The sequence below is a fragment of the Carcharhinus amblyrhynchos genome, chromosome 12 (genome assembly GCF_965287045.1).
Source record: "Carcharhinus amblyrhynchos chromosome 12, sCarAmb.v2.hapA, whole genome shotgun sequence".
Taxonomy (NCBI): Eukaryota; Metazoa; Chordata; class Chondrichthyes; order Carcharhiniformes; family Carcharhinidae; genus Carcharhinus; species Carcharhinus amblyrhynchos.
The window spans coordinates 27,136,892-27,150,267 of NC_137335.1; the positions used below are offsets into that span (position 1 = coordinate 27,136,892).

General features: G+C 41.5%; 1 protein-coding gene across 2 annotated transcripts in view; it reads right to left on the reverse strand.

Annotated features, from left to right (window-relative positions):
- The window catches only part of LOC145350874 (interphotoreceptor matrix proteoglycan 1-like), a 107,806-nt gene that overhangs the window by 78,746 nt on the left and 15,684 nt on the right, over window positions 1-13,376 (reverse strand). For both annotated transcript variants that reach the window (XM_080200280.1, XM_080200281.1), the window contains exon 2: window positions 12,058-12,285. In XM_080200280.1, the coding sequence (XP_080056406.1) occupies window positions 12,058-12,285 (228 nt within the window). The remainder of the gene's footprint in view (window positions 1-12,057; window positions 12,286-13,376) is intronic.

The window sequence follows — 13,376 nt, forward strand, 5'->3', positions numbered from 1 at the left end:
CCTGCCTGAGAAATGCCTGGTGAATTGACAGCTTTGCCAGAAAGCCCATTGTAGCTGTCACGGAGCATGGAGGAGCCTGGCATGAACCTCACAGAGAGCTTTGTGAAGAGCTTGGGGACCACCCTTTCTAGTGTGGAAGTGGTGGCTAACATCATTATCGCATTTATGGACCCAACCCATAATGCAAACTCCGATAGCCAATTCACAGCTTTCATTGCAGAACCAGCAGAAACCACATTGTATCTGAGTGCTACAACGGGAGGCATGTAAACTCAGCTTGTAAATAGATAAGAATGTGCAGCACCTTTCCCTGCCAGTTCAAATTAAGGAGGAAAGTAGGAGTTTCAGCAATGTCTGCACATTTATATTTAATGTAGGTAAAAGTGTGCAAAAGGTCAGGTAAGGCAGTTTTTTTGATCCCATACTTGAGTTATAGCTACCATCATTTTTAATTGCTCTGCATCACTGTTTACCATCTATTCCTATTCTCCTCATGCACCTAGTGATACATTATGGCACATTTTTATCTGTTTTCATAGTTATTAATCTCAGAACAGGTTGTTAAGCTGTCACCAGAGATTTATACCTTGAGGGGCACCATCCCACTTCAAGTATGCTGACCAGGCATCTCTCCTGCTTTTACTGCCAGCTATTGGCAGTAAGGACTAACAGGCTGACTGGCAGGATTTACAGGTTGACATTCAACCGCATTATGAATGTACCTTCCTTGGCCAACAAGTCCTGGGGACATGAATCTGGAGCTTCTGCCTCAGAGGCAGGGACACTACACATTGCACCAGAGACCCTGTGTTTTGCAGTCATGGAAACATATAACACTAAAGCTGTTGTGTAATTGTAATTAAGAGCAACTTAATAGCTTTGACAATTAAACTTAAGACATGATGTTAAATAGAAGAAAATGAAATCATATCAGTATTATGATTTTGGCACTTTGAATGTGAAGAAGGAAAATTAAACAGGAATTACAATATTTGTACTATCCCAATCTGTTAATCTGTGAGATCTCACTGAAATCTGATAACATGAATCTCCCTGATTGTAATCTCCAGATCGAAACTCAATCCCAAGCCATGCGTTTGTTGCTGTGGAAACCAATGCGCAACAAAGGGACTGTTTGTTTATAAGAAATGGATTGCATCCACAGTCGGACGCCTGATCACAGAGATTTCTGGCAATGTGTTGTTGCCTCATCCCTTTCTCTTCTTTTCCATTTCCTCCTCCTCAGCTACTCGGTTTGAAGGTGGTACAGACAAGGTATGTGTCCCCATGATGGTGAAGATGTGCAGGATGCAGGAGATACACAGATGAGAGGGGTGTGGAGGGATATGGTCCAGGCGCAGGTCAGTGGGACTAGGCAGAAAAATGGTTCGGCACAGCCAAGAAGGGCCAAAAGGCCTGTTTTTGTGCTGTAATGTTCTATGGTTCTATAACAACACATTCTCTGAGAGGGCAGGACAGTCTAGAGTGGCCCAGGTAGCAGCAGCGTTGTTTTAAGCACTCTAGTGATCTGCTCAATGATATCTTGTATGGCATCATGATTCTCATTATATACATGCTGTCCATGGATTAACACCAGAGCTATAAGCTAATCTTGTCATCCAGTGGCTCCCCTTTGGTTTCTGTTGTTGGCTCAGTTGCTGAAGTTAGGACAGGCTGGAACATTGGCCTGCATGATCTGCTGAGTGTGATTGCTCACTGGTTGGACACTGAAGGAGTAGAACCATCTGTGGCTATGTTATATCCATCAAATTACATGTGGCGCCCACAAAATGATCCATGTGCAGTCAATAACACCCTGTACCATACGGTAGCTACGATAGCCTCCCTCTGCTTAATTTGCTCCTTATTGGCAAGAGAGATTGTAAAATCTCCTCACTCTGCATGCAAAGCCAGTGACCTTCCTTATAAAACCGTGAGATGCTGCAACATCATCCACTCTGAAAGCAGCCAGATGCAAAGAGATTTATAAAGGCAAAATAGTGTGGATGCTGGAATCTGAAACAAAAAACAGAAAATGCTGGAAAATCTCATTAGGCCTGACAGAATCTTGGGGAGAGAATTGAGCCAATTTTTCCTGACTCAAAATGTTGGCTCTATTCTCTCTATACAGATGTTTTTTAAAGTTTATTTATTTGTGTCACACGTAGGCTCACATTAATACTGCAATGAAGTTACTGTGAAAATCTCCAAGTCACCAAACTCCAGCGCCTGTTCAGGTACACTGAGGGAGAATTTAGCATGGCCAATGCACCTGACCAGCACATCTTTTGGACTGTGAGAGGAAACTAGAACATCCGGAAGAAACCTACACAGACACAAGGAGAACATGTAGACTCCACACAGATAGTGACCCAAGCTGGAAATTGAACCCGGGACACTGGCGCCGTGAGACAACAGTGCTAAATACTGTGCCACCATGCTATCCGGTGTTGTCAGACCTGTTGAGATTTTCCAGCATTTTCTGTATTTGGTGCAAAGAGGTTTATGTCATGAGTCACCTTTACGTCCACTGGCAGTGCCTTCCTTGTTCTGCTCCGAGGCTGTAGTTGACAACTTACAATGAGTATCTCCTTACTGAAATGGAGAAGTTACAGTTGGGGAGGTTGAAGTAACAGAATTGCACCTTGAAGAGGCTGGGTGGATGTAACCTCCACTACATACCTTCTCTCCTCTTTCCTTCTCTTAATTTGAAGAGCTTGTTCTGCTGTGTGTCGTCTCTCCTCGTTCCCCCTGTCATGCTGCAGACCTTGGGGATTGGAACCCTTGCACCCATGTCTGGGAGCAAGTGGTCTAAGCTGAACACTTGCAGTGAGAACCTATGGCACCTATGGACCATACCACTTCTGGTAGACTTCATCGACTTTAAAATAACATTGTAGACCTCCAAACACAGCTATAAACTCAGCCAACAGCCAAAAAAACTAATCTGCTGTGATGTGAAAATGGTTCACAAGCCCTGTAGATATGTTCAACCATGTGAGGTAAAAAGATGATAGCTGGAGTGTTGATGCACTGATTAATGTCACAGTTTGCCTACTCTACATTGTTCTGGTACATCTGGACAATGGTTAGCACTGCTGCCTCATAGCATCAGGGACCCGGGTTCAATTCTGGCCTTGGGTTACTGTCTGTATGAAATTTGTACATTTTCCCTGCGTCTGCATGGGTTTCCTCCAAGTGCTCCGGTCTCCTCCCACAGTTCAACAATGTGCAGATTAGATGGATTGGTCATGCCAGATTGCCCCTTAGTCCCAAGATATGTAGATAAGGAGATTAATAGGGTAAATACGTAGAGCTACAGGGATTGGGTTTATGTGGGATGCCCTGTCGAAGAGTTTGGTGCAGACTTGATGGGCTAAATGGTCTCCTTTTGCATTGTAGGATTGATGTGAAAATGGTTGTGAAAATGAATGACATGTTTAAAATAACATCTGGTGCTGTCTGTAGCAGGGATGTGAGCAAAGGCACATGGGACCAACATAGACCTGAGACAGTATACTTAGTGCTGTCAATATGGGGGCCATGCAACAGAACCTTGCAGCATTTGTCTCTGTTCATTTTTATCATCAAACGGCAATTGTGGTGTGAGAAAGAGGTTATAAATTAGAAGAAGGAAATTGTTGGGGGGTTGGACGGGTTTTGTGCAGAAACAGGCACCCACAATAAAAGACAAAAACCCCAGCATCATCAGGATGTGGAACCTCTAGAAGGAGAAATGTTTCGGAGCTAAATGGCTCCGAGCTGTTTGGTCTAACAGAAGGTCTGACGGGTGGACTGGTCCAATAAGATAGATGGAGCCAAATACATGTAGCATTTGTTATTCCTAGTTTTGTCACCTCGGAACAATCCCAAGTGCTTTGCAGCCAAGGAAGTCCTTTTGAAAAGTGGTTACCACAGCAACCTGTTCAAGCTTGAACTCTAATAAGTTAAATGATCAGGTATCTTGGTTGAGTGACAAATAATATTGACCAGGACATCTTTGCTGCTACTTTTTCAGTCGTGTCATGGAATCATCTATTGTGACTTGCGAGTGTCGAAGGGGTCTTTATTTAACATCTCCTTCAGAGGACAGGATCTTTGACATTGTAGCACCGTCATTACTACATCATAGAGACAGCATCAATTATATGCTTAAAAGTCCAGGGAGAGGCTTGAATCTAAGAATCTCTGACCAGCAGGCAGACAGAGAGCTAATAGCAGAAGACAAGAGGTACCAGCGTTCTTAGTAACATGATGAGCACAATAAATGCCCTAGAATTGAAGACATTTCCAATAAGATGGAAGTGTGGGAAATGACAGGATGATTTCAGAAGCACACCTCTAGAAAATGTTTAGAACAGCTACTAACAGGATTAGAAGCCAACTTGAAGTCTAGAGAATGAAAGAAAGGACATACTTGATATTATCTCAGTTATAACAGCAAATTTGAAGCAAAAGCTTTAACATGGCTTTATCCTCCATAAAAGTGATAGATTTATGAAGTGAAAGGAAGCCCTTTTCTGGTAATTGCATAATTTGCCCAATGCTCCTCAGTTTAATTTCTGAGAATAGAATTTTTCTACATTCTTCAATGTAACTAGGAAATGTAATTAGTCAGTAGATTGAGTGCATAAGAGATCATTTTTATCTTCTCAGGCACATTCTCAGGATTACACTGAACTTTCAGAAATAATGGTGACACTTTTGTAATGATCAGGAGAAAGTGGAAGAGTCGTAGTGTCACTGGGCTAGAAATTCAGGCTAAAGTTCTGGGGGCACGGGTTCAAATCCCACTATCAATTAACTTGGCAGAGGGCAGGAGAGGGCCACAGCCCCAGATACTTGGAATGGTTCCCAACAGTTGTGAGGGGAGACTCAACAATTCTGAGTGAGGGAAGATCAGCAAATGGATGGGAACGTTTGCATAATGTTATATTACTGGATTGTTAATCCAGAGGATTGGATTTATACTTCTGAGTTGTAAATTCAAATCCCACCATGGAATCTGTGGAAGTAAATTTAATTTGTGTGGTGTCTTTAAGACAACACAGCAGAAGTGAGTCACTTATCTTGAGGGACCAACAGAAAATTAGAATTTGTGATCACCTCAGAAGGTGGCATCCTCTCTCAGGCAGAATCATTGAGCAGTCATGTTATAAACAAGCAGAGACTGGAGCTCTCCTCCAGGATTGCAAACCCCTGTACCAAGTTTCTCTTATCAGTTGACATATTTTTGTTCCTAACAAAGTCTCACATCTCTTGACAATGTTAGAATGCCACAATATAATGATTAGTGAAATAAATCTGGAAGAAGACTAGTTCTCACAGAGAACATGAAACTCTTAGATCAGTGTTAAAATCTATTGCATGCCAGCGAGGGAAGGAAATCTGCCCAATTTATCTGTCATTGCTTATAAGTGACTGCAGACCCATATCAACCTAGCTGACTCTTAACTGCTATCTGAAATTGTTGAGTAAGCCACTCACTTGTATCAAACTGCTATAAAAATATTGAAAAAAATTGGACAGAATCCCTGACATAGATTGAGGCATGGTAACCAACAAAGGCATACTCTGATAATGATAAAATACTGTGGATGCTGGAATCTGAAACAAAAACAGAAAATGCTGGAAAATCTTTGCAGGTCTAACAGCGTCTGTGGAGAGAGAATAGAGCCAACGTTGAGTTAGGATGACCCTTTATCAGAGTTCTATTCTCTCTTCACAAAGAACTTTAGTTGGCTTTATGCTCTCTTCATAAAGATACACCCTGTTTAGTCAACCTTGCAAAGTTCGCTCACTAAGAGCTGGGGAATTATGCCAAAATTGGGAGCTCTGTTCCTAAGGCGAGATTTGAATGTACCGACAGAATCATGGCTGGAATTCTCTGGTCTCTCACACCCATCTACTGCTGCCAGGAAGAACTCAGTCAAATCTCTGTTCACTGCAGCGGGACTGGAGAATCCCAGCTGCGGGAGAGGTCGAAGAATGCAGCCCATATCTTTTAGCTGATGTCCCGTACACCTCCGTCACCACCCCTGGATATGTCCTGTCCCATTAACATGGTAAGATGCATTAGAGAGAGGAGCAATGAGATATACACTTGGGAGGAAGTAGCCCTGCGACTCCTCAGCATTGACTCAAACAAACCTCACTGATTACCACTGGCTGGCCTCCATCAGTTAATGAATCACTCCTCTAGCATGATGTTGTGGGACCCGCCCTTCCTTATTTATTTTCAAAATGTTTAAAGGTATGGCGGGGAAACCTGGCAAGGCTGTTGGTGGGCTGCATTCTGCTTTTCCCCCTGATGGAGGATGTTTCAAAACAAAACTAAAAAATTCCACCCTGACTACATTCCAGCTGTGGTACTGAATATCTGTGCTCTAGAAATTGCTGAACCTCTAGCCAAGCTGTTCCAGTACAGCTACAACACTGGCATCTACCCAGCAATGTGGAAAATTGCCCAGGTACGTCCTGTCCACAAAACACAGGGCGGTCAGAATCTTTCTCCCCAGAGTTAAAATGTTTAATACTCGAGGGCATGCACTTAAAGTGAAAGGGGAAAAATTCAAGGGAGATGTGAGGGGCAAGTATTTTACACAGTGTGGTAAGTGGCTGGAACATGTTACCAGGGGTGGTGGTGCAGGCAGATACTGTAGGGACGTTTAAGGGACTTTTAGGTAAGCACATTAAGTGCAACGGATAGAGGGATATTGACCAAGACAGGCCGAAGGGATTTGTTTAATTTGGCATCATGTTCAGCACAATATCGTGGGCCAAAGGGCCTGTTCCTGTGCTGTACTGTTCTACAGTCTATAAGACAATCCAATCAATAACCATCCAATCAGCCTCACTGACAGTGCGGCAATAACTGAGTAACAATCTGCTCACCAACGCTTAGATTGGGCAGCAATTCTCATTATATCCTTGGATCAAACATGGACAGAAGGGTTGAACTCCGGAGGCAAGGTAAGGGTGATTGCCTTTCGACCGATGATGGCATCATAGAATCCTCATCAAGCTGAAGTTAAAGGAAGTGTGAGAAAAATCTCTTCCATTGGTTGGAAGCATCGCTAGCACAAAGAAATAGGTTGTAGCTGTTGGAAGTCAATATCCCAGTTTCAGGATATTGAGGCAGGAGTTCTGCAGGGCAGTGTCCTAGGCCCAACCAAATCTAATGGCTTCATCAATGGTTTTCCCTTCATCATAAGGTTCGAAATGGAGATATCCATTAATGATTGTAGATTGTACAGTTACATTTGCAACTTCACATATAAGGAAGTAGACCTAGATTACATTCCAGTTGGATTGAGTGGCAAATAACACTTGTGCCACACAAGTATCAGAGAATGACCATCTCCAACTCAAAGGAATCTAACCATCACCCCTTGTTGTACAACAGCATTATCAACATTAATTGCTCTACCTTCAATGATCTGTGGATCACTGCTGACTAGAAATGTAACCAGATCAGGATGATAGGAAATAAACGAGATGGATCTTGGTATTTTCTGTCTGGATAATTCATATGTTTCTGTATTGCTTTAAGAGCACAGAACCTCAGAAACTTTCTTCACGCAAGAAAGCCAGCAGCTGACTGTAGATGGAATGAAGTATTACTGGCACGTTTGTTCAAGTTAATGGCTAATCGCTAATGTGCGGCGGGTACAGAAGATGTCAAAAAGGATCACGTGGATGATGAACGTGGTGTCATTATCCAGGGGAAGGGTGAAGACCTGAAGAATAGTACAGATGTGGCCACAGATAATGAACTTGAGTCATCTGAAGCTACTATATACTGATAACTGTGGCACAGTGGCACAGCTGTTAGCACTGCTGCCTCACAGGAAATTGAATTCAATTCCAGCCTTGAGTCACTGTCTGTGTGAGTTTCCTCTGGGTGCTCCAGTTTCCTCCCACATCCAAAGATGCGCAAGTTAGGTTGATTGGCCATGATAAATTGACCCTAGCATTAGAGGATTAGCAGGGAAAATATGTAGGGTTGCAGGAATAGGGCCTGGTTGGGATTGCAGGTCAGTCTCGAATGGGTCGAATGGCCTCTTTCTGCACTGTAAGGTTTCTATGATTCTATAAACCGTGTGTTTGAGTAGCTTCACCTAGGATATAACAAGGTTGAACTGAGAGAGTGACTTTCAAGTACAATAGATATTATTTAGAAGTTTTAAAGCATGCCACAAGGAGCAATTGTAGAAAGATGTGGATAATAATGTATTGCTTATCATACAGATATCACACTGACAAAGTTACACTGATACCTATCATAACGTCATTCTCCAAAATACTTCAAATGCAAAATGAAACTGCAGGTAAGTCATGTAGCAGATAAAAAATACTCATTACGTAATATCCAAACATTCGATACAGGTTCTTGTCCTTGTAGAAACAAGGAGTGCTGAAATCCAATTTCTTTGAGAAAGTTATTAAATCTGCTTTCACAATATTTTCAGGCAGAACATTCAAATCCTAAAAAGGTGTTGTGTAATATATAACCCTCTCCTCTCCCTTTTGTATATTGTCTTACATCTGTATCCTCTGGTAACAGAAACAGTTTCATCCTAACCAATCTATCAAATCTCCTCGTAATTTTGAACATCTGGATGGAACATGCCCTTAACCTTTTCTGCACTAAGGGAGGTAACCCCCGGCTTCTGCCATCTCTCCACAAATGTCCTTGTTGTGTTATGACATCTTTTTCAGACGTATAAACTCCAAGAGTAACAAGTCAGTCCATCACAACATTGGAACTCAGCATTGAACTCTGCAGCAGGTATGAATGATTTCAACAACTGGGTGAGGGAACCTCTTGGGCTCAATTCCAAGAGGATTGGTTGCTAACGGACCCATGTTTGGGAGCAATTGGTTTGAGCAGAAACCCTGAAGTTATAGAACAAAACTCTTCAGCGCCTGGTACACCAGTTATGCTCTGTATGGAACTGCACCATCTTGGCATTGGTACCAGCAGTCTGGCTTGAATGGCTGACAGGTAACAGCAAGGGCATTGGTAGAGTGGCAGAACGCTGTCATTCTGACAAAAGTGAGTTCTTGCTTCACAATAGATGAATGGATTACATGGACTTTATATGCCCTGTTTGTGGTCAGAACTCTCCACTCACCTGACAAAGGAACAGCATTCCAAAAGCTCGTGGTATTTACTACCAAATAAACCTGTTGGACTTTAACCTGGTGTTATGAGACTTCTTGCTGTGTTTACCCCAGTCCAACAGCGGCATTTCCGCATCATGACTACCTTTTCCAAGGCCAGCACATCCTTCCTTAGATACAGGGCCCAAAACACAAACTGCTCACAGTATTCCACAATATCAGAGCCTTATACAGCCTCAGAAGGACATCCTTGCTTTTGTATTCTAGCCCTCTCGCTATGAATGCATTTGCCTTCCTAAGTGCCAGCTGAACCTGCACATTAACCTTAAGAGAATCTTGAACTCCCAAGTCCCTTTGGGTTTCTGATTTCTTTAGCATTTCCCCATTTAGAAAATAGTCTATTTCTCCATTTCTCCTTCCAAACTGCATAACCTCACTTTTCCACATTGTATTCCATCTGACACTTCTTTGCCCACTCTCCTAACCTGTCTAAGTCCTTCTGCAGTCCCCGCTTCCTCAATATTACCTGTCCCTCTACATATCTTTATATCATCGGTTATAGAGAGCGTGCTGCAATGAAGTGTGTGAGGCTAATGGCTCAGTCGATGACTATGTGCTACAATCACGGTAACAAACAAGTGGGACAATGCCTGAATGACATTGAATGAGCAGGGAGTACATGCACATTGCAAATGAGGTAACTTTTTAAATCATAGAATCTTTATAGTGCAGATAGAGGCCATTCAGCCCATCAAGTCTGCACCAACAACAATCCCTTCCTGGCTCTAACTCTGTAATCCCATATATTTACCTTGTTAATCTCCCTGACACTAAGGGGCAATTTATCATGGTCACATGCACGTGCACATCTTTGGAGTGTTGGAGGAAACTGGAGCACCTGGAGGAAACTCACACAGACACTGGGAGAATGTGCAAACTTCACACAGGCAGTCATCTGAGGCTGGAATTGAATCCGAGTCCCTGGCGCTGTGAGGCAGCAGTGCTAATCAGTGTGCCAATGTACCACCATTTCTGAGGGGCTGTTCAATTTAGCCCCCGTTGTATCCGCGGCTGTGAACTAATCAGTGCAATGGAGAACCTAAACTGGGTGTTGCATTTTTGAGTTATTGCCCTTGTGAGGAATTTTGAGCTTAGTTTGTTTAAGCTGCTGTTATCAAGTTAAATTTGGTTTGAGGGTTTATTTCCAACACACTCAACAGATCTAGACCAAAATAAGCAAAATGCTGCAGATGCTGGAATCTGAAACAAGGACACAGGATGGTGAGAAAACTCAGCATCTGTCAACAATATGGAGGCTGTTGTTTAGGCAAAATTACTTGGAACATCATACACCTTGGAACTGTATTTTATGCATTCCATATTGGTTTAAGAGAATTATCTTAATCATTGAAACTGTGGAGGAGAACAATGGAACAGTCCAGGAGTAGATGTTTTGGCTCATTAGGACTGCAGTGGTGTCTATGACAGTCTGAATTGGTTTTCTTCACTGGGTATAACAGGACACCTGGCTAAATATGCAGTTCTACTTATCACAGTCTCCACACCTTGGACATATGAACTCCCTCATTTAATTTGGTAGTTTTTATCGTATCATCTATAAACTTACTAATTACACCTTCTACATTCATCTCTGAATCATTAATGTATATAACAAACAGCAGGGGTCCCAGCGCTGACCCTTGTGGTACACCGCTGGTCATAGATTTCCAATCATAAAAGCCCTTCCACCATCATCTTTTACCTCCTACTAACAATGCAATTTAGGATCCAATTGTCTTGAATCCCAATGGCTTTAACCTTCTGGACCAGCCTTCCATGTGGGGCCTTGTCAAAGGTCCTATTGATATCCATGTAAACCACATCAACCACTACCTTCAAAGTATTTAGCCACCTTTTCAATAAACTCAATTAAATTAGTTAGACAATGAAGGATGTTAGTATTCATACTAAGAATCATATTCACTTAAAGGGTTAAAAGATTCAGTTCAACAGAAAAATCATATACACTGCTAGCAGTAAGTTTCTAAGAGCACAAACTGGAGGCTATTAATTCTTAGGCAGAAATATCGCAGCTGTCAACCCTCATGCACTATAAACAATTCAATCCTAACGATAACATGGGGAAGCAACACTGTTGATTACTTTAACATAAGGGTTGTTTAACTATCAAACGTCCCCAGCCTAGGAGAATTCAACAAGTTCCAGGGCCCTTGGACATGGGAATAATAATTAATATCTACAAGTCAGACACAAGTTATGTTAACGACCAGGTAGCATATCCAAGCCTTTACACTAATTGTATATTTTAATCACTTAGATGTACATGTGTTGTAATTGGTTAGGAGTATCAATACCTTATGCACGATGTGAACCTAATCAATATTTGTGAGTGGACACAGATAACTTTTATACAAATGTATACCTCTGATTGGTATATGCTAATGACTTGTAATTAAATCTGGAAGTATTGTGTAATTCTGTACCCAGTGCTCTGGACTTGACCACCAGCTAGCATGCAGAAACCCTTGTAAATAAAAGCTAATTTTAAAACTCCAAAATTCTTTGTCGGTTCACTTGAGTGGAACAATATCTGTAAGCAGCTGACCATCACAGCACCATAACAGACAGGATCTTCCACCAACAAATTTGTGCTGACTGTCCCTGGTCAATCCTTGCCTTTCCAAGTGTTTATTACCCCTGTCCCTCAGAATTTTTTACAATAATTTCCCTATCTCAGACTGACTGGTGTGTACTTACCTGGCTTTTAGCTGCCCTTCTTGAATAATGTGACACAGTTAAAGGGAAATAAGTTCCAGAGCTTTTTGTCGCCAGGCACACATTTACAGGTAAGCAATTCGACTTCAAACTAACTTCATATAAAGTGGTTAAACATCAAAGTTAATAACTTACCCTTTAACTTGTAATATGCTAGGTGACTGGCCATGATCTGTCTCATAGATTCTGTGGTACAAATTTTAACTCCATTTGGGAAGAAGGTTGACCTTTTTGCCCTGTGTTTTGCTGTCCAGTTGACTATCCTTCCAATGGCTGAGGTTTGTTGGTTCTTCATTGCATTCAGAAATTCAGAAGCTCCATGGTTGCTTTTCTTCTCACTAATATTCCCCACTGCAACACCATCTATAAATATCAAAAGAAACAAATGGCCCAATTATTATAAATTATTTTCTTGCCACACAGTTTCTATTGAAAAGCCTTTATAAGATATTTCTTTACTGTTTTCTAAATTCCAGCTGACTCAATCGTGAAGTCATTCGGAACAGCCAGTGGCCATTCGGCCAATCTTTCCTGTGCCAGCCCTCTGAAGAGTCCTCCCCTTGGTTCGGCTCCCTGTGATCCTGTAAATATTTCCTTTGCAAATAAATATGCTCTTCCGAATGTTACCTAGTTATCATCATCCTTTTAGACAGTGGATTCCGATCAGAACTATTAAGTCAATATATCTTCAGAAAGGTTACATTAAGTGGAAATCTAAATCACATGTCAGCGTAATATAATAAAAATAAAATACCGAGCAATTCTAAACTAGCAATTCTGGAAAAAAAACCGTCAGGACTAAGTGACAAAAACAGAGTTGAGCAAATTGTCAACTAAATCTCAAGTCAGGAGGGATGGTTATAATCCCATTAATTCTAAACGAGACCAGAGGAGTCCCTAGGGATAAACGAAGAAGAAAGTTGATGAACAGTAACAACAACTTATATTTAGAAAGAGCTTTTAACAAAATAAAATGTCCCAGGGCGATTCAACTGAAGCTGTACAGTTCGGAAGAACAGAAGAAAAAGAAAGCAAAATAAACTGTTTTCATATGTCCTCAACCTTGATGCCAATGTACTTCACTCTTCCGAAACTACAAAGGAAAATATTTCTCATTTGAGGTAAATCATGTCACACAAAGTATACGTACCTCAAAAAAATTACAACACCCAACTGTCATAACTATAAGACAAATTGTTAGGGTTGGCGCAGCTAACCACTTAAGCTACCAAATATACAATTGACAAAATGTAAGCAAGTAATAAAGGAGTCATGAGGAATGAAAGTCCAGCTGAAACCTAAATGATTATATTCTTCCATGATTTTCAAAGTTACTATTCACTAAACAAGTATCGCAAAACACATCAATTAAATGACTTGAGGCATTTTCTTTAGAATGTTCATCTATACTTTCATCATCCATGCAGAGGCAACAAAAAATGGTGCCGGGGCAT